The sequence below is a fragment of the Dermochelys coriacea genome, chromosome 20 (assembly GCF_009764565.3).
Source record: "Dermochelys coriacea isolate rDerCor1 chromosome 20, rDerCor1.pri.v4, whole genome shotgun sequence".
NCBI classification, from domain to species: Eukaryota; Metazoa; Chordata; order Testudines; family Dermochelyidae; genus Dermochelys; species Dermochelys coriacea.
In genome coordinates, this window is record NC_050087.2 from 10,483,095 (window position 1) to 10,509,334 (window position 26,240).

A 26,240-nucleotide genomic window follows, 5' to 3' on the forward strand; every position below is an offset into this window, starting at 1 on the left:
GAACTGAATTAAAGCCACTAAAACCCGGGCAGCGCTTTACAAGCTCACTCAAAGGGATGTCGGAATGAATCTAACCCTAACTTCCCAAATTGCCGCCCACAGCTCTCTGCTCCCCCACACTCCACCGGCTCACACGGCCAGGGCTCTGTTGGTGTAAAAAGGCCACAATGGCTTGGGAACTGCCAGCCCAAGAGATGCCCTCTCCCTCTCCGTGATGCCTCCAATGTCCAGACACTCTCACCGGTGTGTGTGAGACAGGAGGCTCTGGATTCCCCCAGCACCACTCTGGGCCTGAAATAGCCCTGTATAGGCAGGCAGCAGAGGCCATCTCTTTGGGCAGGAGGTTGTGGGGAGGGGTTTGGGCAGCAGTATGGGGGGGCACCACACACACACAATTCTGCCCCTGTGGAGGTGGTGAGAGAGAGAAATCACACATGCCATGTGACTAGACTGATGATGGGGGTTGCTCAGGAGCTGGAAGAAGAACAGACTGGCCTGGCCTGGATGGGGTGTCCCAAGATGCTGGGGGGAGTCCTGAATAATTGATGTTTTGGTTTGGTGGCCAAACCAAAACCGTCCAACCTCCCCTCCCCAATCATTTTGTGTTAAAAGGTGAACAGACATTAGGTTAAACAAAAACATTTCATTTGTTTGGGTGGGGGAGGGGGGTTTGGGGCCCTTGTTTTGCTTTTTAAAATAATTTGGGGAAAATATCAGCGAAAGACATTGGCTGAATTCCACCCCAAATGCTGTTTAAAGTATGTGTCTGAAAATGGCACCTGGCTCCTCAGGGCAGTTCTGAGGCTGCTGTCCCCCCAGCTCGGAGGCTGCTGTCCCCCAGCTACGCGGCTGCTGTTTCCCCGGTTCTGGGGCTGCTGTCCCCCAGCTCTTGCACCGCAGCCGGGCCCCGCTCTTCCCTCTGCCACACCGCAGGCTCTGCCGATCCCTTGCGGCTTCTGTATCCCGAGATCATAAGAAGCGGCCGATGAACCGGGTCGAAGTGGGGGCCTGATCCTGCACCCCCGCGCCAGCTTGGAACGGGGGCTGCGCTGTCTGCTGGCGCCAAGCTGCTTACATCGCGCCAGGGCGCCCCGCGCCCGGGTGAGGGACTCCCGAGTCGGGGCTGCTCGGCACCATCTTCCCCACCCATTGCAAGGAGCGGCCCCATCACCTCGGGCGGCTGCCGCGGGCTGGGAGGCGGAGGGTTAACGCTCCGGGAAGCGTGTGTGTGTGTGTGTGTGTGTGTGTGTGTGTGAAGGGGAGGGGGCGGCGGGCTGCGCCCGACCAGCCAATAGGCACCGGCTGCTTCTCCAGCTCCCCGGGCGGAGGCACCGGGACTGAGCGGAGACTGGCAGGGGCAACCTGGGCGAGCGCGGCGCGGGGAGCCGAGCGCAGGGCGCGTCCTTCTCTCCCCGCCGCTGTCTCCGGGAGAGCGGAGCTGGAGCCCGCGGCTCCCCCGGCCATGGAGCCCAACAGCCCCCGGAAGATCCAATTCACCGTCCCGCTGCTGGAGCCGCATCTGGACCCGGAGGCAGCCGAGCAGGTGGGTCTGGAGCGGCGCTTTGCTCTGTGGGGGCCGGTTCCGTGGCGATGCGCCCAGGGGAGCGACCCTGCGGGCCCCGGGGCGCGGCAGGGCAGAGCGGGCAGGGCGCGCACGGAGCCTCCTGCGCCCGGGGCTGCCAGCGCCTTCCGGGCAAGGGGCCAGTGGAGCCGGACAGGGCTGGAGACTCAGGCCGGCCTGTCAGAGCCAAGGAAAGGACCCCCCGCCTGCCCGGCCTGGAGGAGCTGCCCGGCCAGGACCCACGTACCTGCGAGGGGCACAGGAGTGGGACGTCGTGGAGGGCTCCGGGGTTTGAGTCGCGGTGTCTAGTGGGACGTTGTATGTGTTGTGGGGGGCACTGGGGTGGGTCAGAGTGTCATGCAGGATGTGTGGTGGGGGGGTTGTCTGGAGTGTTGTGCCGGGTGGGGGGGGGTGTTGTGCCGGGTGTGATGGGGGGCTGTGTGATGGTGTGGTTTGTCTGGGGTGTTATGCCGGGTAGGGGGGTGTTGTGCGGGGTGTGGTGCCCGGTATGGGGCTGTTGTGCCGGGTGGGGGTGTTGTGCGGGGTGTGGTCTTGGGGTGTGTGATGGTGTGTGGTGGTATGGATTGTCTGGGCTGTTGTGCCGGGTGTGTGTGTGGGGGGGTGTTGTGCCGGGTGTGATGGGGGGCTGTGTGATGGTGTGGTTTGTCTGGGGTGTTATGCCGGGTAGGGGGGTGTTGTGCAGGGTGTGGTGCCCGGTATGGGGGTGTTGGTGTTGTGCGGGGTGTGGTGGTGGGGTGTGTGGTGGTATGGATTGTCTGGGGTATTGTACCGGGTGTGTGTGGGGGTGTGTGTTGTGCCGGGTGTGATGGGGGGCTGTGTGATGGTGTGGGTTGTCTGGGATGTTGTGCCGGGTGGGGGATGTTGTGCGGGGTGTGGTTTGTCTGGGGTGTTATGCCGGGTAGGGGGGTGTTGTGCCGGGTGTGGTGCCCGGTATGGGGGTGTTGTGCCGGGTTGGGGTGTTGTGCGGGGTGTGGTCGGTGGCTGTGTGATGGTGCGGGTTGTCTGGGATGTTATGCCGGGTAGGGGCGTGTTGTGCCGGGTGTGGTGCTCGGTATGGGGGTGTTGTGCTGGGTGGGGGTGTTGTGCGGGGTGTGGTGTGTGATGGTGTGTGGTGGTGTGGATTGTCTGGGCTGTTGTGCCGGGTAGGGGGTGTTGTGTGGGGTGTGGATTGTCTGGGCTGTTGTGCCAGGTGCGGGTGGTGTTCGGAGTGTGGTCGGGGGGTGTTAGGGGCCGCTCCCCGCAAGCGCAGCCTGTGAGCTGTGACTGGCACTCCCCTTCGGCTGCCTCCGCCTGGCCGGACGGTCAGACCCAGCTGTTCCCAGCACCTTCCCGTGCCCCGGGCTGCCCGGACGGAGGCAGGGGAGGGTCTCACTGAAGCCCGAGTGAGCCCAGAGCGGCGCGTGGCTCCGCTGGGAGCAGCACCTGGCCCAGCCCGGCTCAGCCCCATGGCCCGTGCACTGGGAATGCCTGGGGCGCTTCACTGTCCCATGCCGGCCCCTCGCGGCTCGGCTCAGCCATGGGCTAGCTCCGCGCAATGGCATCTGGGGAGCCGAGGGGCAGGGTCCAGACTTGTAACGTGTGGCACGTGGTCCTGCCCCTCCCCCCACGACCCCTGCCCGCTGCGTTGCTGAGGCTCCAGCGCTCCCTCCGTTTTGGCTCCTGCTGGCAGGGATCCAGGGCGAGACCTTGGCCCCGAGACCGGGGACGAGGCAGAGACTCTGGCTCACGTTTTTAATCCATCGTGTCCTTACAACATGCTGAGCAGGGGGCTGGGGGCCCAGTGCCCAGGTCCAGCCCCCTTGGGAGTTCTGGGGGGAACAGAGTGGAGCTGGTGGCACCGGCAGGGCTGGCATGGCATGGCTGTGCAGGCAGGGTCAGCACCCTGGGGCGGAGGGCTCACCTCTAGGGGCCTGGACTCTGGCCCAGTTCACTGGGCTAATGGCATCAGATCAACCTAGCACCCAGCCAGCCTTCATGTGACTGCCTTGCAGTAACGGCCCAGCTCCCTTGGCTGCCAGTCCCTATCTGGGCTGGAACAGCAGCGGGATTATGTGTCAACGGAGACCTCGGGAATGAAATGGCAAAGGTCAGGAGAGGGCGTCCTGGTGCATTAGTAACGCTGGGTGTGGAGAGCCTCGGACTGGGCTAGCAGGGGGCTGTGGGTCAGAACTGAGGGGCACTGGCAGAGCTGGGGGAGAGTCCCGGGGTGGCATAGCAGAGGTTGTGGGTTGGGACTGAGGGGCACTGTGTGTGGGAAGTCCCGGGCTAGAATCGCAGTGAGTTTCTATTCCTCCTGGTTGTGGAGAAAAGCTTGAAAATGTGACCCAAGCACAAGTGAAAGGCTCTGGAACCAGAAGGCAACAAAACAGAAACGAGTAGTCATTAATTTAAAAAACAAACAAACAAACATGATTTTCAAGCCAGTCTCACAATTTGGAGAAGCCTGGGGTTGGCCATACCCAGGTGGGGCTATCTCACCTGGGCAGGGACAGGAGGTGTGGCGCAGAGGGGACTGCTCTGACCCCAGAACTACTGGTCATTTGAGGAGTTGCAAAGGCTGGTCTCAGACAGGCAGGCAGCACAGAGCCCAGCTGAGTGGTAGTTACCACCCTGGGCCCTTCCAGTCCTGCCTGCCGTGAGGACGGAGTGGAGATTTTTCTACAGGAACTCCATGCAGTCCAGTGGCTCTCCTTGTGCAGGGCTGAGCATCTTAATCGGTTCCAGGACTGAAGCTCATGAGTTTTCCTCTTGCTACTGGGGACGGCAGCCCCAGTAGTGCATCTTCGTGGTCTGTGTTCCACCAGCAGGATGATACTGGGGAGCCCAAAGAGGTGAGATTGTGAAACACGGGCCCTCTCAGCACCAACTGTCTTGCAGTCACTTCCCAGAGGAGCTAAACACTGTCAGGCGCCATCTGTGTTGCTGCTGCACAGCTCATTTGCAGAGAGGCTCGGAGGAGCTGCTGTAGCATCTTGCCAGCAGCAGCCGGGGTGGAGGCTGGGGTATGTGTTCCCCAGGTAGGTACTTACACACTCTAATCGAGTCACCCCTTTAAGTAGGTCTAGTGGGTTTGAGTGAGGTAAATGGGAGGCAGGACTCCTGGGTTCTAATCCCAGCTTTGGGAAAGGAGTGAGGTCTAGTGGGTTAGAGCAGGGGGCCTGCGAGCCAGGTCTTGTGGGTTCTATTTCTGGCTTGGTCACTGACTCTTTCTGTGATGCTGGGTGAATCCCCGTCCCCTATCCATGCCACAGTTTTTTCTGTCTGTAGATTGGGTTCAGTGACACCTCACAGGCAGGGATCATAGATGTTTGTAAAGAACTAAGGGCCAGGGTTTCAAGTGTGTGGAGCCCCCAGCAGTTCCCACTGAGAACAGCGGAGACTGCCCCTCTCCCTGCCAAAAGCAATGAGAGCTGCTGGGTGCTAGAGGCCCTGGGGAAGCTGGAGCATTGTCCTTGTCATCACACTTTTCATGATCTGTTCATTCCCCTTTGCAGAGTTTTATTTCTGAGTCAGGAGGTCACTTCTCACTAGGCAATGGGCACCGCTGGGTGGGGAGAGGCCCCCAGCTCCCTAAACTCCCCTCTTTAAACCCAAGGGAGCCCCTGAGCTCAGGCAGCTGGCTGAGCTGGGGGGAGCTGCAGAGTCCCTCTCCTGGGCTGGAGGGGAGCAGGCCATGAGCGGGGGGGTTGGGAGGGTCAGGAGGCAGCCTGTTGGGGGCCAGCAGGTAGGAGGCTTCCCAGGAGTGGGGGAATGGGAGGCTGTTTAGAGAGAGAAGGAGGTGAGCAGGGGGGTTGGGCAGAGCGAGGGGTTAGGCTTGGGCAGAATGAGGCAGGGGCAGCAGGGAGGGGGGCACTGGATAATCCAGGGCCTGTCCAGTTGGTTGATAGGAAACATCTGGAGCTGCTGCCTGTGCCATACCATGGGGGTGTATGTGCTGCGGGCGCGTTCATCTCAGTGCTGCGGGTGGCTGCGGCTGGGCAGTGTGGGCTGACTGGCACCCAATGGGGTCAGCAGTGCCGTGCTAAGTAACCCAGCCTCATGCATTGTGCACGTCTCCCAGGCACCATGCGTTCACGCTGGGAACTGCAGTGTCTGAGAGCATCAGCCGAGGGACACAGGGCAGGGTGGGTGATGAAGCTGGTGTGATGCAGGGAGTCAGGCTCCAAGCAGTCTGACCCCTTGGGTGCATGAATACTGCAGGGGGCCATCCCAGGCCAATTCACAGCACTTTAGGGGGATGTGAAACTCTTCTGGGGGCTGCCATCCCGAGCTTCTCCTCAAACCAGAATGAAGTCTTTAGCCCTTATGGCTACAAGATGCCCTCAGAGGTGTGACCTAAGCATCAGGAATGCAGCGTTGTCTGTCTGAGTCTGCAGAGACCCTGGTATGGTCACACTGTGTGAACTGACCCTGTTCCTTCCAAAGGGTGTTGACTCTGGAGAGAAACGACGATGGTTTAAATGTAAGCACTGGTCACTGCTGATCAAAGCAGCTGGCGAAGTGGGAGGATGATTGTGTTATGGAAGGATGGCCCTGTGCAGGGTTTCATGGGGCATCTTGAGGGGGTGGATCATAGTTTGTGGGTGAAGCCTGGGGCATCACAGCTAGCTTTTTTCCCAGTTTGACCCCTGGTTCTGAACATTCGCAGCAGAGACTTAAATCAGGAGTCTCCCGAGATCTATGAGGAGCAAATCTACCAGGAAAGCCAAAGGCAATGAGTGTGGCAGTGACTCATTGCGGGGAAGGAGCTGGCGCATGCTGGGAGAACCTGGGGTCCGAGTGGGATCTCCCTGCTGCGACGAGGAGTTATTGGGGTTGGCTTTGTCTCCTGCCTGGGCAATGGAGCTATGATGCCTCAGCCAAATTTTTCTCCCAGTCCAGTGGCGCTGAGCCCAGGCACAGCCAAGTTATGCCCCCCCATTGAGCTGCCAGGCCTCTCCCTGCCCAGATGTGGGTCCTTCTCAGGAGCTGGTGCAGGAGGGGATGCCCAAGTGCCAGAGCCTCAGTGCCAGAGCCTCCCTTCTTGCTGCGTAGATGCCAGGGGGTTCATACTGTTTGCTCCATATGTGCTTAAAACAACAGAGGTCCAGGTTTGCTCTGCTGGGACATGGTCGAAATAGGGTTATTGGCCAGAAATCCCCATGGAGGCTGCTGTGCTGTCATCCTCCACCCCAGAGGTGGCTGCATTTCATGGTCGCTCATTTCATAAGGGCTTTGCAATGAGGAATGTGAGGTCCTCTTATAAATGTTTGTTCCTAAAATAAATCTCTCTCTTGGTCTGGATTTTGACTGCCCACTGGCAGAGGGTGGGTTAGTGGAGCTGCCCCTGTTTCCCTCAGTCCCTCCCACTCACAGAGGGATAGGAAAATGACCCCATGCCCCAAGATGGGCCCAGGGCAGTGTTTGGATCCAGCCCCAGGCCTGGCTGCACATTCCAGACCCTCCAGAGGCTAGAGTGGGGTCAGATGGGGCTTTGCTTGAGGCTCAACATACTCAGACCTCCAGACAGCCATGGGGGGTCAGCTCTGTGCAGAGGGAGGAGAGGCCCTGCGTGCCATGGAGCCGCCTCCTTGCTGCCCTGGCTTCTGACTCCACTTGGGTCCATCCTGACCCTGCCTGGAGCGTGGGTGCTCCCCTCCCTCTGGGGCATCAGAGGCTGGCTGCTCCCTTTCTACAGTCCTGCAGCTCCTGAGCCCCCATGGTCCCACCAGGGCTGTTACAGCCTGTATCATGCTTCCCCCACTGCCTTCTGGCTCCTGAGCAAGTAGCAGGGCTAGGGAAGGAAGGGGAAGCCCCAGGGATATGGGAGAGACATGGAACCATCAGCTCCTTCCTGCTTCTCCAGCTCCTTAGGAGGGAGCCTTCCCTGATGTACTGGGGTCCCATTCCTCCCAGCAGCAACCCATAATCCCACAGTCACCTAGTGCTAGCAGCAACATGACCCTAAACAGGTGCAACATCAGCCCAGCTCATCCGTCGGGGGCTTGAGAACATAGGTCACAGTGGAGGGGCACTGGCAGAATTGTGAGAGGGGAGCCCAGGGCTGGGTTAGCAGGGGGCGGCAGGTCAGGACTGAGGGGCACTGGCAGAGCCATGTGCATGGCAGGTGGGGGGCACAGGGCTGGGTTAGCAGGCGGCTCTGAGTTGGGACTGAGGGACATCGGCACAGCTGTCAGGTTAGGGTGGGGGTTAAAAGATGGGAAGCAGGATCCATTATTTGAGCCTATGTGTCATGGAAATCCCAATGTCCGTTTGAAAGTTGATGCTAGAATAATTAGCATTGGATTGCACTGAAACCATAATGTTCAGCCAGCGGAGAGGGAGTGGTGAGTCCAGGGAGTGGCTTGGTTGGAGACAATAGCCCCGTTGGCAGTGATGGTGATGAGAGGGGGTGGGGCCTGCTGTTGGTCGAGGATGAAGAGAGAAGGGGGCTGTGCTGCGTTTGGGGCGCGTCGGTTTGCTGGGATCTGGAACTCTGGGAAGTGACGATGCGTTCCTGTATCATAGGGGCTGAGATGTGGATGCAGTGGGAGCCCCTTACTGGGCTGTCCCTGCTCTGCAGCAAGGGGCTGGCACATCGCATCTCTCAATCTTCAGTCTCCCCAGCGTGGACTCACAAAGAGGTGGTTTTGCTGTAGAGGTGTGAAAGCTGCTGGTCACTGCGGTCATTGTTAAAGCCATTGGTGCCAGGGTAACCAGACTCTACAGTACTAGTTGTGCACCAGGCAAACCACAATTTGCAGGCTCCATTTGCCAGGCCCTGTAAGCGCTAGGCCCAGTGGGTCCCATCAATGTCTCAGCCGTGGCTGAGTGAAGGGCATTGGACTAGAGCTGACAGGGAGGGGAAATCCCCTTGGGCCAGTGGCTTTAAACAGTTATGATTCAAAGTAAAACAACAGTGGTTCCTATTTGGCCCCTGGGTGGGAGGGGATAGTCCAGTAGAGGGCTCCTCAGGCCCTGTACTCAGGGTGCCTCCCAATCTCTTCTAGAGCCAAATAGGAGCTTGCTGGTTTCCAGGCCAGGCTCATGAGTTTGTGTCTCTCACTGGGACCCCTCTGCACAGCCTCTGCCCTGTCTCTGCTCTGCGCAGACTCGGGCCCCTGTTGTGATGTCTACCAGTTACAGTCCCTTCACATGCAGTGCCCTGGCTCCTGCTGCAGCCAGCTGTGCACACCATTCTCTGCAGGGCTCCCCTGCTGCTGCCCATTTGCTATGCATCCCATTCCCCACTCTCTCAGAGCCAGGTGACTTCGTGGGCTAGGTTTCCAGGGGAACATCCCTGCCCCCGAAAACCAAACCAAACCCCCTACCCCAAGCAGAGCTCTGACCTCTGACGGAGGAGCCAGAGACCCCATGATGTCTTCTAGGAACTTGGCTGCTGCTATTGAGCATACATAGAAGGCACCCAGACACTGTGCTGGTGGGCAGCAGTATAAAACCATTAGATAGATTGGGGTGTCTGTGGGGACAGACAGGTAGATTTGCCTGGGGCCCTGAATAACTGCTTTGGCACCAGGCTGTGAGAACCCCAGAGCCAGCCCCACCCCAGGCACCAGTCCCTGCCCTGCATCCAGCGCATTATCCTTTGAGCAATTGAGCCAACATGTGCGGTGTGGGGAGCACAGCCCTGCCCCGGACTCTGCACACCCATGCCAGCAGCCAACCAGCAAGCACATGCTAATGCATGCTAATGTGCTGCTGGTTCAGTGCTGGCGCCTGGCTTACTGCCAAGGTGAATGCTCTGATTTGCAACACAAGCCACTGACCCAGCTTTGCTTTCTCCTAGTGATGAACAGGAAAGGCTGCTGCTGCCACCTTTTGCTTTGGGAACTGTGCTAATTAATGCTGCACTTGGCCCCTTTGCGCCCATTGGTTACTTAGGTGCCAAGCAAATGTTCCCATAGAACCCAGCACCGGTGTGACCTGCTCCTTGGGTGAAGGAGCCTGGAGTCTGAGCGCTATCAGAGCAGAGACAGGCCAGGTGGGAGCACCTACTGCATCCACAGCTCCACTCTGAGCCTCGCCCCGGTGCCAGCGACATGCCCTCTCCCGCTGGGACCCTGAGCTGCGTTCAGCCCACGGCCTCTCTGCCTGTTGGTGCTGGCTGTTGTGATAGAGGGTGTGTGGCAGAACTGGGCTGAGACCTGTCACAACTCACTTCAGGGCACTGAGCAACTGTGGCGGTAAAGAACCTGGGCTGGATTGGAGCCGGTGCTCTAGAGCTGAGAGGCCGCAAGTGGTATAGGTGCTGTCAATTGGCTTTGTGATCTGTTGAGTGTGGGGAATGGCACCGCACCAGCCGGCGCTGGTTTAAAGCAGCCAGAATCCCAGGCTGGCAGCCTTCCTTTAGCACCAGCCATAGCCCCTTGCCCCTGAGCTCTGGTGTGGTACTGCCCCCAGCAGGAAACAAGAGACAAGGCTTGAATGTAATGAACATACAAGGGGTTCTTTATGGAGGCTGCTGGACACAGACACACCTTGTGGGTCTCTCTGGCCCTCCAGCCTGCACTGGCCAGTGCCTGCGCACAAACTCTGCAGTCCACACTAAACACTGACACACTAAGGCTGTTAAAGAGAGCAGAACTGGGGCCTTAACCTGGGGGCCTGGCCAAGGTCCAACATCTCCCCAGATTCAGCATCCGGCGTCATGTCCTGTCCCAGGGCTAAATTCAGGGCTGGTGTAAGTGAATGCAGCTTGTCTGGCTTCATGGGGTGAACTGAGCCCTCTGACACCGTGGCTGAGTTGTGGCTCTATGTGGCTGTTTATGCAGCTGCCACTTTCCACCCCAGAGGTGGCTGCATTTCAGTGCTTGGTGCTGCGATTTCTTTGGGGCAGGAGGCACTATATGGCTGCAGAACCCAATCCCTGTTAGTTCAGCTCCATTCTGGATACCATTTCCCTCTGCCTCTCCCCGGAAAGGATTAATGAGATTTATTTCCTCCCAATGTTTTGCTTTGTTCCCATCTTGTCCTCCCCTCCCCTGCTCAGTTCATTGTTTATGTCCTCCTCCTTTGTGTGTAAGCAAACCTCAGATCTTTCCAGGTCACAGTGAGCTCCGCTCGGCTCCAGCCCAGAGGAACATTGTGCAGGAAATGGAGAGATTCCTGCATAGAGCACTATGCGGGCAGCTTTTCCAGCCAAATGAGGGGACATATCAGTGGAGAAGGGTAGAACAAGGGGAGCAGATGAGCCTTCTCCACTTGCTCTGGCATCAGCATCTTGCAAACACTTATTTCTGAACCCTAGCCATGCTTGGGGCAGCACTGTCCAATGGTTAATGCACCAGGCTGAGAATGGGGAGACCTGGCTTCTGTTCCCAGCTCTGCCACTGCGTGGCTGCGTGACCTCAAGTGAGTCCCTCCTCCTTTACAGCATGGAGAGGATAATACAGTGAAGTGCTTTGAGATTGATAGATGGAAACTCTTCTGCAGGGGCTGAGCTACACAGACAGGAACCATCTGTAATGGATAGCTCCGGGGCTGGGGTTCAAACAGCCACGATTGTGGGTGTTTGGGGTCCAAATAAACCAAAACTGAAAAGGGAGCCCGCCTGTTTAACATCCACTGGAGTTTGGGGTCTCGCTCTCTTCCAGACGTTTTCACAGCCCTTTGCGCTTCCTTCTGCCATTCAGAACCAAGAGTGCAAACCCCAAAACACTGCTCGTTTTCTGCAGTGTTTTGAGCCTGTGTGGGTTCCAGTGTTCCCTCTAATTTTTCCCACTGATGTGCGGAATGAATTTTGTTATGTGCCCCAATTTGGAGGTGATATGTGACACCTCACCTTTCATATTGGGGCACATAACAAAATTCATGTGGCGGCGGTGGGACTGAGGGATTTGGAGTGTGGGAGGGGGCTCTGGGCTGGGGCAGAGGGTTGGGGTGCGGGTGGGTGAGGGCTCTGGGCTGGGGCTGGGATGAGGGGCTCAGGGTTGGGGCAGAGGGTTAAGATGTATGTGTGGGGGGGTGAGGGCTTCGACTGGGATTGTGGGTTCTGAAGTGGGGCTGGGAATAAGGGGTTTGAGGTGTGGGAGGGGGCTCAGGGCTGGGACAGAGGGTTGGTGAGGGCTCCAGCTGGGGGTGAGAGCTCTGGGGTGGGGCCAGGAATGAGGGGTTTGGGATGCAGGAGGGTGCTCTGGAGCTACAGCGGGGAGAGAGAACTCCCCGCAGCTGCGCGGCCACAAAGCTTACAGGGAACTTAGGTGGGTTCTGGGTTCGGCTGCCGGGTAAGATAGGCCCAAGAATGGCCACTCCTGTGTTCAGGGAAGGGAAGCATCTCAAAAACCCTTTCCCCTCTGAGCAGCATCCCTGACCCTGCTCTTGCAGGCCTGTCTAGCATGAGGTGCAAGGTGTTTGGTGCCCAGGAGCTGTCAGGGGCGGACTCACGGCTTTCAGAAGTCTGGTATAAATAAGGCCACACGTCCTCCAACACGTGCTGAACCAGTCACGATAAAGTCCAGGGCACAAGAGCTTAGGTATTGCTCTAGTCCTGCTGGCACCCGTAGGGGGAGTTAAGTGATGTCTAGGCTCCCTGTAGGGATCACCTTGCCCGGCCAATGCACAATAAAGCTATGGCCTGCCCTGGCCACCCTGGGCTTGAAAATGGGTTAGTGAGCAAGTTTTAAAACAGGCCTTTATTGTGTAGACAGGGCCACAGAGGTGATGCAGGTCAGAATTAAGGAGCATCGGCCGAGCTATATGTGGGGATCCCAGGGCTGGGCTGGGCTAGCAGGAGGCTGTGGGATGGGATTGAGGGACACCGGCAGAGCTGGTTGTGTTGGAGGGAAGCCCAGGGCTGGGATAGCTTGGGGCTGTGGGACAGGATTGAGGAGCAGCCACATAGCTCTGTGTGTTTTGGGGAGCCCTGGGCTGGGCTAGCAGGGGGCTGCAGGATGGGATTGAGGGGCACTGGCAGAGCTGGGCGTGGGGAGACCAGGACTGGGCTAGCAGGGGGATGTGGGATGGGATTGAGGGACATTGGCAGAGCCATGTGTGTTGAAGGGGAACCCAGGGCTGGGATAGCTTGGGGCTGCAGGACAGGATTGAGGGGCACCGGCTGAGCTGGGTGTGGGGAGCCCAGGGCTAGGATAACTGGGGCTGTGGGATGGGATTGAGGGGCACAGGCAGAGCTGACTGTGTTGGAAGGGAGCCCTGGGCTGGGCTAGCAGGGTGCTGCAGGGTGGAATTGAGGGGCACTGGCAGAGCTGAGGAGAGCCCCAGGCTGGTATAGCTGGGGCTATGGGTCTGGATTGAGGGGCACTGGCAGAGCTGGGTGTGGGGAGCCCAGGGCTGGGATAGCTGGGGCTGTGGGTGGGGATTGAGGGGCAGCGACAGAGCTGTGTGTGTTTGGGGGAGCCCAGGGCTGGGATAGCTGGAGCTGTGGGTCAGGATTGAGGGGTACTGGCAGAGCTGGGTGTGGGGAGTCCAGGGCTGGACTAGTGGGGGGTTGCGAGTCAGGACTGAGGGCATTGCATGGCTGTGTGTCAGATGTGCCAACATTGCAGTGCCCCTGCCCTTACCCAGCTCTGCTGGCCCCTCTCTTTTGTTGAAATTAAACACAGCAAGAATGAAAAATGAAGAGAATTAGCAGTTTGGACGTGGCTCCGGAGAGCAGCGAGTGGGAATGTTCGCTCATATCCCACAGCCCCCTGCTCTCCCCTCCCCATTCCTGTGCTCCAGGACACCGCACAGCCCCTGGCCACTGCAGGGCTAGGACTGGGGCCTGTGCTGATTGAGCCCAGGATGCAGTCAATGAACAGGCGCCGAGTTTGATTCCATTCGCATGCCTCTGCGCAGATGGGCAAATTACCCAACTCCGCGGAGGAGACATCTCATTTAGCAGGTGCGGCGCTGGGAGCAGACTCGGTGCAGGTGCATGTTTGCCAGTGCGGGGAGCAGGCGCAGTGCCAGCTCCAGCAGCTCCCCTCCCCCAGGAGTATTTTAGTTGCAGGTTTATTTTTATTTCACCTTTTCTGAGTGGATTCACTGCTGAGAAAGAGCCTGAACGGACCAGCCCTGAGCTTCCCCTGGAGCAGAGGCACTGCAGGGTAAAAGCCCCCAGCACCAGCCGGGGCTCTGGCCATCCCTGTGTGCTTGGTGTGATGCAGCCTGTCCAGGCTGTGACAGCTTCTCCAGGGTTCTCTAAAACCCCCACGCCTCTGAACAGCCCCAGTGGGTCCCCCTTGTTTCTCGCAGGGACGCTGACACTTAGGGTACCTTTGCCCCTCCCTGCACTCCTGCCCTGGCCCCCCTCCAGTGTTGCCTCATCAACTGCAGCCCCTTGGCACCAGGGTCCTGCAGGTGCAGCACAGAACTAACCCTGGGCCCATCGCTCCAAACTGACCCCTGCCCACAACCCCAGTCCCAGGATAGGGCACAGGAGCCATTTGCTTATAGGGTTGTCAACTTTCTAATAGCACAAAACCGAACACCCTAGCCCCATCCCTTCCCCAAGGCCCCGCCCCCCTCACTACATTCCCCCTCCTCGGTGCTTCGCTGTGCCCCAAACTCATTCACTTTCACTGGGCTGGGGCAGGGGATTGGGGTGCGGGAGGGGATGAGGGCTCCAGCTGGGGGTGCAGGCTCTGGAGTAGGGCTGGGGGTGCAGGAGGGAGCTTTAGGCTGAGGGTGGGTCTGAGGGATTCAGAGTGTGGGAGGGGGCTGCGGGTTGAGGAAGGGCGCTGGAGTGTGGGAGGGGGTACGGGAGCTGGGCTTGGGGTGCCGGCTCTGGGCTGGGGCAGGAGGTTGGGGCACGGGCTTACCTCGGTCGGCTCCCAGCCCTCACCCTAGAGCCCAGTCCAGCTCCCATGGGAGTCACTGAGGCCTTAGCACCGACTTCACTGGGGCCAGAGCGAGCGCTTCTGGAGGCCTCACTTTGCCCCTCCCCGCGGTCGGTATGGAGTTGGTGAGAAGATGCCCTGCCTGGAGCCGGGGCCCTGCAATCTCAGAGCAGCAGGGCCCCACGGCTCTGCTGGCAGGGAGGGGCAGCCAAGGTGGCCCTGGGTCTCCAGCTCTGTCGGACTCAGACTGTACATCCTGCCCTGGTGTCACGCCTTCCATCCCCGTGTCTCTGGGTCCTTCAGCCCCCTTCCCCTGCAGCTGGGCCCTACCCTTCCCCACCTCGCTGCTGGCTAATGCCCTCCCCTGGTAGCTGGGCCCTTCCCCAGCCCTGGGCTCCTGACCTCCTGTAGCCCTTCCAGTCCTCAGTGCTGACTGGACCCCTCCCTGGTACTGAAGGGTGCCAGCACCTTTCTCTTTGCTACAACAACAGCAGCATCTTATTAATCCCAGCCAGTTAACCCGCTCTCCCGTCCCCCACACCTGAGTGGTGGGGAAAGGCCCTGACCTGCGCTTGTTACAGTTGATGCCAAAATTGCCACCTCTCCCATTGACCTCACCGGCTCAGGAGCAGCTCCAGGCCCTTTCTAAGGGAGGCATTTAACCTGTCCCCTCCCCCACAGCCAGTTGCCTGGCAGCACTTATACCGTAGCCACATGTGCCCCATGGGGAAGGGGCAGCAGAGGCTCTCTCGGGGGGAGGCAGGGTGGAGATGCTCCTCCTGAGCCATGTGCAGGGAGATCAGACTGGCAGAGCAGGGGCTGATGACGGAGGGTTTCTGACTTCATATTGCAAGTTCTGCAGCTCTCCTCGCTGCTGATCCCATGTGCAGCTGGGTCTAGGCTCAGGGCAAAGCCAAATCCTGCCATCACGGCTGGCACTGACCTGGTGCATGGAGCAGCAGTGTGGGGAGCTGACAGCACAGGATCAGCATCACTTCCCATTGCTTTGTTCAGGACCGGTCTCTAGGCACTAGAGCCAGGAGGGGGCACCTCCCCTGGGTTGGAGCTTAGCTGCGTGATCAGAAAGCCGAAGGAGGGCTGGGGAAGGGAGTGCGTAGCTGAGACCACAGCTTGGCCCTGCCACGAGCTACGGGGCAGGTCTGTGTTTCCCAGCTGGCGCCGGTGCTCTGCTCGGGAAGGGCGTTTCAATGTCTCCCGAGAACTGCTGAATAAACAGCCCAGCCTACCCATATTCTGCGTCTCTGGCCACAGCTGCTCTCTGCCTCCATGTGACGTGATGAGAGTGGAGCACAGCAAAGGCCAGATTGGGGGGGTTGGTTTCAAGCAGGCCGGGGGCAGACGAGACTGGCACCAGTGGGTGGGATTTGGGGGGGTCTGTGTGACTTTTGGTTTTCTGCACACTGCCTTTAAATGGCAAAGCGCTTTGCTGTGTGCAGGGCCTGGCAGTCTGCTGGGGGAGGTCAGCGCTCTGTGAGAGGGGACACACGCGGGCCTTGTGCTCCCAAGGAGAATTTCCACTGTTTTGCTGCTTCCTTGCAACAGGACAGAGGTGCCTGTTTGGCTCTTTGGGTGGGAGAAGCAGGAGAAGCCGAAGGCTTGTAACAGTGGGTTAGTCCAGGGGCCCATCTAGCCTGGTATCCCATCTCTGAGCATCCCAACTACCCGCTGCTTCAGAGGGAGATACAAGAAACTCCTGCAGAAGGGAATTATGGGATAACCTGCCCCCAGAGACAGTTCCTGCCCACCCCCCATTAACTAGGGTTTGGCCAATGTTTCCAGGCCTGCCAGGCCTCCAGGTTATGGACACTATTTTCACACTGGATGCCCTTCTTACAGAGAAATGTTGATCCTTTGTAGAGTCCTGCTCAGCTTTTGGCCCCACTGCTGTGCTGTGGCAGTGAGTTCCACAGGCCACGTTGTGTGATTTGGAGAGGAGAACGAAGGGGCTTGCAGAGGATCTGCCATGCACTGAATGACCCTGTCCTGACTGGCAGGGTGGCACCTGCTGTTAGACAGTTTGATCCAGATGCCTACGTGAGTTCTTCAGATTCTAATCAGAGCAGGGGCAAGGTAGGGGCCTCTCCGCAGGGAGAGCGAACGAGGAACCAGGGTCAGGTCGCTCCATCACTGGGTGTGTCTGGTTCCAGAAGCTTCGAGAGGGCAGCACTGCAGTAGGATCAGGCCACCTCTGATCTGGGGCGCTAATGAGCAGATGGAGAGCGTCCTTCCCTGGCAGTGGGGCCAGCCTGGCCACTGAAGCAGGGCCCGCTGCCATAGCTGGGGTTGCTTGGTGCTCTCACTGTTAGGAGTCTCACGTCCCTGGGTGGCTGTCACTCAGCACCATGAGGGCTAACGTTTCTTGTGTGTTCTCCCCCAGCACAGACATGAGCTTGCAGCACTTGTGCCTTCCTGTGGCCATATGTGTCTTACTGTGTCACCTTGTACCCTGTTGGGTATTCAAACTTGCCAGACGGGAATGTGCATGGAGTGCCGGCCATCGCCCGGTGGGTGCTTCCTGCAGCCAAAGGGTCCCCCCCACACACACACTGTCCCATGTGCACACCGTCCCATGCGCACACGCACACTGTCCCACGTGCCCACATGAACACTGTCCCATGCACATACTGTCCCACACACATGCACACTGTCCCACACGCACTCTGTCCCACGTGCCCACACGCACACTGTCCCATGCACACACATGTACTGTCCCATGTGCACAAGTGCACACTGTCCCATGCCCACTGTCCCACATGCCCATGCACACACTGTCCCATGCCCACTGTCCCACATGCCCATGCACACACTGTCCCACACACACTGTCCCACATGCACATGTGCACGCTGTCCCATGCACACTATCCCACGTGCACACATGCACATTATCCCATGCACACACTGTCCCATGCACACACATGCACACTGTTCCATGCACACTGTCCCACACGCACACACGCTTACTGTTCCATGCACACTGTCCCCTGCACACATGTGCAAACTATCCCATGCACACACTGTTCTATGCCACACGCACACTGTCCCATGTGCACTGTCCCATGAACACATGCACACACTGTTTCAGGCACACATACGCATACTGTCCCATGCACTCACACTCACAGTCACACACACAGAGAACATAATCTTTCCCTTTCCTTTCACTCACACAAGCTCACACAGCTTGAGACACATGCATGTTGGCAGTCACACATGTTCATGCAAACAAACATACACGCACACAGACAGACACGCACTCTCAGCATGGTCTGACGTTCCCCTAGTAATTGTTCTCCACGGCAATGGTCAATCGATGGTGGGGATTGATGTAGAAATAGCAAAGAAAGGAAAGCAGCAAAACTTCCAGCACCTCTGGGGCAGGGACCAAAGAGCAGCTGCTCTGCTGATGAAGGGGTGGGTACTGCCTTCAGACGCGAGTGATGGATCTAGTTCTTATGTCCCTCAACCTTTGCCGCCGTATGGGAGATCAGCAGGATGATGTAGGGTCCTTTCCACTTTTCCTGGAGAGGCTCATCTTTCCAGGTGCGAACAAGCACAGAGTCGCCGGGCTGTAAGGAGTGGACTGGAGAGTCCAAGGGAAGAGGCTGGGAGTCTTTAGTATACCTGTGAAGAGACAAGAGAGCAGCAGACAGGGAACACATATACTGAGACAAAAAACCATTACCCAGCTCCCACTCCCCTGACAGAACCGGTGTGACATTCATAGGCCATACCCTCCCAAACATAATTTCAAAGGGACTAAGCCCTAATCTACCCTTTGGGAGAGCACAGATGCAGAGCAGGACGAGGGGTAAGGCATCAGGCCATCTCAGGGAGGCTTCTTGGCACACTTTTGAGAGATGTCGTTTAGGGGTGTGATGGGTACGCTTTACTATGCCGCTGGCTTGTGGTCTCCAGGGCATATGGAGTTTCCAGGGGATCTGCAAGGCATTCAAGATGCTTTGGACAATCTTTGATGTGAAATGTGTCCCGTTGTCAGATTCCATCCACTGGGGAAGTCTGAAGCGAGGAATGACCTCCTTAACAAACTTAAGGGCCACCATCCTGGCAGTGCAATTGCGGCATGGGAAGGCTTCTGGCCATCCGCTGAATCGATCCACTAAGACAAGGAGATATTTGTACCCTTGGGTCCTAGGAAACTCAGTAAAATCTATTTGCCACACCCACCCGGGGCCCGGAGTGGGTTTCAGAGCAGCGGGTGGCCCTGGATGTCCTGGTCGGGGGTTATTCTTTTGGCAGACTAAGCAGTCCGCCTGTACCTGGGTAGCCAGGGATCAGAGTCCAGAAGCTATAAAGTATTTTCCCATCAGTTGGATAAGTGCTTCCCTGCCAGCATGAGTGGTTTGATGTAATTTCTGTAACACTGGCTGGATCAGGCCCTTCAGTAGAAGGACCTTCCCCTCCGGGGAATGGAGCCATCCCTCCTTTTCCTGGAGATCGAGTTTGTCAGTTAGCTGTCTCTCCTCTCCAGAGTACTGGGGGAGTTGGAAGCTCCCCCACGGATGGGATAAGGGCATGCATATGGGCATTCTCAGTCTGAGGGGATATCAGGGTGGCAGCATGCTTAGCCTCTCTATCTGCCTGGGCGTTACCCCTGGCCACATCTTGATCTTCCCTTTGATGGGCTTTACAGTGTACCACCACCACTTCCGAGGGGAGTTGTACGGCTTCTAGGAGCTGGAGGATTTGGGGCCCGTACTTGACTGGGGAACTTTGAGCTGTCAGCCTTCCCCTTTGCTTTCATAAGCCAGCATGAGCATGTAGCACTCCAAAGGCATATTTTAAATTGGTAAAAACATTGACCCGCTTTCCTTTTGACAGTTCAAGCGCAGGGGTGAGGGTGACTAGTTCAGCCAGCTGGGCAGAGGTCCCAGTGGGCAAACCCTTGGCTTCCACAGTGTCATGGAGGGTTACTACAGCATAGCCCGCCCTCCTTTGCCCATTTATCACAATGCTGCTACCATCTGTATACCACTCATGATCTGCATTTAGGAGGGGTATATCTTTTAAGTCTGGACGGCTAAAGTATTGGGCATCTATGCTCTCTAAACAATCATGTTCCCGTTCCTCAGTCTCCAGTAAAAGGGTGGCGGGTTTAAGGGAGGGGCAAGACTGTAAGGTGACTTCAGAGTTCTCTAGAAGTTTAGCCTGGTACTTAGCCATCCGAGCTTGGGTGAGCCAAAGGCCTCCCTTTGCATCCAATAAGGCTCGGACCATACGAGGGGTATATATCTGTATTGTCCCTCCCAAAGTTAGTTTCTCAGCTTCAGCCAGCGTCAGGGCTGTGGCTGCAACTGCCCGCAGGCACACTGGCCATCCCTTTGCCACTTGGTCCAGCTGCTTAGAGAAATAGGCCACGGGACATTTCCATGCTCCCAACAACTGTGTGAGCACTCCTAGGGCCACCTCCTTTCGTTCATGTACATACAACTGAAACGGCTTAATGAGATCCGGGAGGCCCAGAGCCAGAGCTTCCATCAACTTCCTTTTCAAGATTTTAAATGCCCTGTCGGCCTCTGGGGTCCAATAGAAGGGGGTCATGATCTGCTCCTTTTACACAATCATACAGGGGTCTAGCCCACAGTCCAAATTCCGGGATCCATATCCGGCATAACCCCGCCATGCCCAGGAAGGCTCTGAGGCTTTTACGATTAATAGGAACAGGAACCTGGCAGACAGCCTCCTTCCTCTCATTGGAAAGCTGACGCTCCCCCTACCTGTACTTTGAAAGCAGCCAAATCCATAGGGTTAAAGGGCACATGGGTATAGACCTGCATAGTCGTGGCCGGATGCCCTTCCGCACCAGTACGGGAGATCTTAGTTTCAGTAAGTAAAGGATATAAGCCCACTGTAGGGGCCCTGTCAGGCGGGGGCATGGGGGCCGAAGGGGACAACGGACCTGCCATCACAGTGGGGGTGGGGGTCTGGTGACTAAAATTATTCACTACCGAACCAGTCGGAGTCAAATTACATCACTGTAAGACATCTGTTCGATTACACAAAGACAAAAACAAGTGCGCATACAGATGTTCATTCCATTTCCCCGTTTGCTGACAGAACAAAAGTAACTGGAGGATCGTATTGTAATTAATTGACCCTCCTGGTGGCCACCACTCCTGGTCCTCTAGTTGATATTGAGGCCAGTCAACTGTACAGTATCGTTTTAATTTATTCTTAGTCATCGGATCCGATCCAAATACCTTCCAATTTGCTAGGATACACTCTAGGGGCATACACTGTGCCCTCCCTCCCAAGCTCTTTCCCTGTCCCATGCCTACAGGGTAACTCTGGGCGTCCCCAGGTTCAAAACAGAGCAGACAATCCGGATTTCAAAAGGTTCCTACCTTATCCGAAGGACCGGTTCCCCACCGTCGCCCGCGGCGCTTCTCCACTTATCAGGCGCGTTCCACCGTTGTGCCCTACGGGGCCAGCTGGGCTATGCCCTTCCGAGGCCTCCGGGAATCACACCGGTGTGCACTGGGTGTCAGTTGGAGTCCTCACCCACTGGTCCCTGCAAGGGATCCGGGCAAGGCTTGTGTTGTAGCCTCTCGCCCACCCAGTGACTCCAAAAACTTTTGCTGGAACAAAAGCCCGAGGCAACCAACAGCTGGATTCATTTGAATAGAGACTGGGAATGGATGAGTCATTACACAAAGTAAAACTATTTCTCCATGTTATTTCTTGTTAACTGCTGGAAATAGCCTACCTTGCTTGTCACCATGAAAGGTTTTCCTCCTTTCCCTCCCTGCTGCTGGTGATGGCTTATCTTAAGTGATCACTCTCCTTACAGTGTGTATGATAAAACCCATTGTTTCATGTTCTCTGTGTGTGTATATCAATCTCCCCTCTGTTTTTTCCACCAAATGCATCCGATGAAGTGAGCTGTAGCTCACGAAAGCTTATGCTCTAATAAATTTGTTAGTCTCTAAGGTGCCACAAGTACTCCTTTTCTTTTTGCGAATACAGACTAACATGGCTGCTACTCTGAAAATTGCCCGGTGTGCATCGCCCAATAATCACAACGGGGTGGAGAAGTAGAAAAGTTTATTTAAAGCTTCAAGCGGTACAGGGAGACAACAATCTCAAATCCTGCACACCAGTGCAAGCAGTTACACATATTTTATACATTCATTCTTCAGCATACTTATCCAATAGCAAGCTGCCCTGAGTATCCATATAGCCAATCCGGTATACCAGCCAGTTCCCCCTTTTCCTCTTATCATCTATTCCTCCATACATGGAGTTGTTTGTTCAGCACTATCTAACATTCTTGTCCTGCTTGGCCTTGCTCCAGCCAATCTGTGCCTGCAATACACTGTTGCAAACTTCTCAGCGTGACCGCTGTGAGTGTCTCTGGCCAGAAAAGGGAAGGGGGGGGCCATCTGGGCGTAGAGCGAGGGGGCTTCATCGACACTCGTGGTCTTCCATCCCCTTGAGTTACCTAGTGGCCATGCCCAGTGTCCCCAACAATGCCAAGGGCTTTAAGGGGACAGTGAGGCCATGCCCAGTGCTGCTTGGGGCGGAAAGACAGAGTTTGGGAGAGGAGAGGGCGTGATGCTGGTGTGGGGCCCGGAGCCACCATCTCAAACCCCCCAAACTGGAGAGATACCCATGTCGATTCCATCAGCAGCTGCTCTTGGTTCCGCCAGGTGAAAGTTTGTCCCTAGGGCAGAGGAGACCCTGCTTCAGCGTGGCCTGCTTGGCTGCTGTCACCAGAATGACCCCAGGGAGGAGCAGCAGGGACGGGGCCTGCACTTCACCTGGGACATTGCCGTGATGGGGTCGGAGGGGGCTGCCCAGGCCCTGTGCTGCTGTGCTGGCAGAGAGAATGGCAAGGCGAGGAGGGAGAGCCAGGGAAGCTGACCAGTGGGGCACAGGCGGAGAATGGAAGGATGATGGGAGGGGTCAGGGAAGCAGGGCTGATGTAAGGGGTGGGAGGCAGTTTCTGGACATATGGAGGACCAGCTTCATTTGAAAGCTGTGGCCTTAGGATAGTGGGCCTGGTTAGCAATGACATGAAGGCCCACTTGGGCCACGCTGACAACACAAAGGGGCCTGGATGAGGGTGGGAACAGCTTCCTGAGAAACCCCTGTAAGTAGGGTACCCCTCGTGTAGGAACTGGAGCAGGTCAGCATCAGGGGCAGGGCACTTCTGCTCGGCTCTGCTCCCAAGTACCCATAGGAGGCCATGGGAGCAGAATACGAGTTAGAATAGCCCTGAGGTGGCTCTCACTCTCACCAAGAAGGCTGGGAAGGCTGCCCTAGGCTTCAGGAACACAAAAGTGACTCAAAGCTCTCTGCTTTCTGTCTCTGTCTCTGTCTCAACCCCAACTGCAGGAGTGGGAGTATGGACCCGACATGAGTTGCACGACTGGGGCTATGGACCCAGTGTGAGCTCCATGACTGGGGCTACAGACCCAGCGTTAGCTGCACAATTGCGGCTATGGACCCAGAGTGAGCTGCATGATTGGGTATATGGACCCAGTGTGAGCTGAACGTATGGACCAGTGTGAGCTGCACAACTGTGGGTATGGACACAGCGTGAGCTGCATGATCGGGGGTACAGACCTGGCGTAAGCTGCACAATTGGGGGTACGGACCTGGAGTGAGTTGCACGACTGGAGGTACAGACCCAGCCTGAGCTGCAGAACTGGGGTTATGGACATGGCATGAGCTGCGCGACTGGGCGTATGGACACAGCGTGAGCTTCATGACCAGGGGTATGGACTTGGCATTAGCTGCACAATGGGGGGTATGGACCGGCGTAAGCTGCACAATTGGGGGTACGGTCCTGGCATGAGCTGCACAATTGGGGATACAGACCTGGTGTCATGACTGAGGGTATGGACCCAGTGTGAGCTGCATGATTGGAGGGGTGAGGGGTACAGAGCTGGCCTGAGCCATCAGGCAGTTCCACTTGACGCTCCTGCCAAGCTGTCCTGCAATGAAGCATGAGTATCAGCCTCGGGACAGGCTGTTAGAAAGCAGGGCCCAACCCCCAAACTGGCTGCGAGTGTTGTACTGAGATTTCACCAACCAGTCATTCAGTGTAAACTCCTCAGGCATTGTGCCAGCCTTAACATGGAGTCACACTCAGTCCCCCCCATCTATCTCACCACCCAGGTGAGCATCCCCTTGTGACAGATGGGGTCCCTTACACCAGGGATCACAGCAATAGTCAGGTTCCTCCCAGTCACAAAGGACCCTTACCCATGGCACCTTAGATCAAAGACAGCACTTGTAGCCAATCCTATAATAAACTATATACAGATTTATTAACTAGGGAAATGAAACCAGAGAGTTCTTTACAAGGGTGAAGCAGGTAAATAAACACACACACACACACACACACACACACAGAGTCTTAAGTTTCAAAAGGAAATAGAAGCTTCTATAATAAGTAAGCTTTATCAGTCTGTTAGGGCTAACCCAGGATAAGCACTGGGGATCCCTGGCTTATTCCTAGAAACTTTGCCTAGAAACCCAGAGTCCAAGTAGCAGTGAGATACGGTTCCTCTTTGTTAGGGTTTTATTCCCTTCCCTCCTTGTGCTTTGAGTTTTGAGTTGAGCTCTCCCAACGCTCCTGGTACTCCACCTCCACGAGGGGATTAGCTCCCAGCGCTTGGAGCCTGTCTACATGAGTGCTTTAAAGCGCTCTGACTTGCTGTGCACAGGGGGGTGATTTTTCACACCCCTGAGCCAGTAAGTTAGAGTACTATAAAATGTAAGTGTAGACAAGCCCTTAGCTGATGGGACGAATTGATTTGCAAGGTTCATCTTCATGGGTGGGGTGTGTGAAGAAAAAATAACAAAGTCTTTTGTCCTCTTTATGGTTCCACTCTGGAATGTCTGGTGTCGATGGACTTTCTTAGTCAGGCAGGACATGACACCTTCTGTTGGAGACCAGCTTTTCCCACTAGTCAATGTCTCTCTCCTGTCTGGTGATGTACACAGCCCCAGAGGCTCACAATGCAAATGTTCAAATATTACCTTACAATATGGGATCCAGAGGCTCTAAGTGAGATTAATGCTGCAGCAGCTCACAAACATTCAATAGAGTCTAAACATGAAACACATTCTTATACCCAATACCCATTGTAACCACACAGCACACAGGTGAGCCAGACTGAGGCCAGCTGTGCACTTGCCAGCATCCAGCTGAGGCATGGGGACGTGGCATGAGCTGGCACCTGATCTGCCAGCATCACAGCTCCCACATTAGAGGATGGCTGAGGGTTAAACAATGGGAACATGGTGGTGAATAAAACTCCCTTAGCAGTGATGGGAGCAGACTGCATGTGCCTACGGAGGGTGAAGCCATGAGCATCAGAACTGGCTGTCCCGCTCCTAGGGCCTGCAGGCCATTACAGCCTGTCCCTTGCCTCCCCATATGCAGGGAGGGAGGGAGAAGAGATGTGCCCTCTAAGCCAGAGAGCAGGGAGAGCGCAGACGCCCTGCTGGCAGCATGGAGACATTTCCATTACCCCTCTCTCTGCCACCAGTTTAAATCCATGTCTCTTTGAAAAGGGAGATTTGGTTAACGACTCCCCAGCTGTGTTCTTCTCCTGCAGGCCAGGCCCTGGGCAGTTGGGCTGGCATCGCTGGGATGCCCTGCATACCATATATGAGTCATGCTCTCCCCACAGAGCAGCCCCAGAGAATTCAATGAATTACACCAGTGTGAACAAGGCCAGAGGCTGGCCCTGAGTCTCCCTCACACCATCCCTTCTCAGCAGAATAGGAGTCCAGCCCCGCTTGATCTCCCACCCTCCCACCCCATGACTTTCTGCTGAGGGGAGCTGCCAGCCCGAGGTGCCCAATGCAAGCTGAGCTGGTGCGGTGTCTGGCTGCGCAGACCCAGAGCAGGTGCTGTCACTGCCTTTTGTTCTGGGTTTCTTTCCTGTTTTCTCAGTGCCTCTGATCAAACGCCAGGCACCAAGCACGTCACTTTGGGAGCTGCCACGTGCTGCGATGGTGTCTGATGTCATGGCAGGTGCAGCACAGGGAGTGCTAGGATCTGTCAGTGCTGTCAAGCCATCACCCCCCAACCCCACTTCCTCTAGCCAGCAGACAGGCTGGACCAAATTCCTTCCCTGGTGAAACTGCAGCCTTGGAACGGGGGGACCAGGTATGAACTCGGGTCTGTGCAGACTGCTCATGTTGCAACACGCTCAGGTCCCATGGTGAACCTCGGCTCCCATGACATGTAACGTTACTCCAGGCCAACCCTGGGTGCAACCACACTCTCTGCACCAGGGCAGGTTTACGGCCAGATCCTCAGGAGGTGCTAGTTGGCATCGCTTCTTTGGAGTCTTGTTGCGGAGTAGGCCCTTGCAGCCTGTTTCTCCTGCCATCTGCCCAAGCAGAGCAAAGCCAAGGGCACAGGGCCGGGCACAGCTGGGCAGAACTTGCCACTCACAGCTCTCCTGGGGGCAGAAGGGAAAGACGCAGAGGGTGGTGGAGGGTCCCGCAGCACACACTGCCTGCGCCTGCCTCACCGAGGTCCCCTGTCGCAGGCCAGGGCAGTGCAGATCCTGGCTAGCTGACAGAGCAGGCACTGCGCAGTGAGTCTTTGGGGGCTGGGCTGATGCTGGAAGCAGGGCACAGCTGTGGGCTGCAGAGAGAGTTGAGACGCCACTGGGGTCCAGGAAATGAGAGGTGAGCTGTAAAACACATCGCTGCTTACTGCCCCGCCTAGTGCCCAGCCATGTCCTTCCCCCGCCCTACACACCATGCCCTGGTGTCGGGTCAGACCGAGAGGGTACCCACTCTGCAAGGGGCTGCAGTCTGCAGCTGGAGGGAGCAATGTCCTGAAAGGCAGGGTCTCTGATAGTCAGGCAGGC

At 56.8% G+C, this 26,240-nt stretch overlaps 1 protein-coding gene across 3 annotated transcripts in view; it reads left to right on the plus strand.

Moving 5' to 3' along the window:
- The first annotated feature begins 1,215 nt into the window (after positions 1-1,215).
- PPP1R1A (protein phosphatase 1 regulatory inhibitor subunit 1A) overlaps positions 1,216-26,240 on the plus strand; it is a 72,754-nt gene continuing 47,729 nt past the window's right edge. The window contains exon 1 of one of the 3 annotated variants that reach the window (XM_038379445.2): positions 1,216-1,543. In XM_038379445.2, coding sequence (XP_038235373.1) covers positions 1,463-1,543 — 81 coding nt within the window. In that variant the 5' untranslated portion in view covers positions 1,216-1,462. The remainder of the gene's footprint in view (positions 1,544-26,240) is intronic. The other 2 variants (XM_038379446.2, XM_038379443.2) reach the window with 2 other exon arrangements.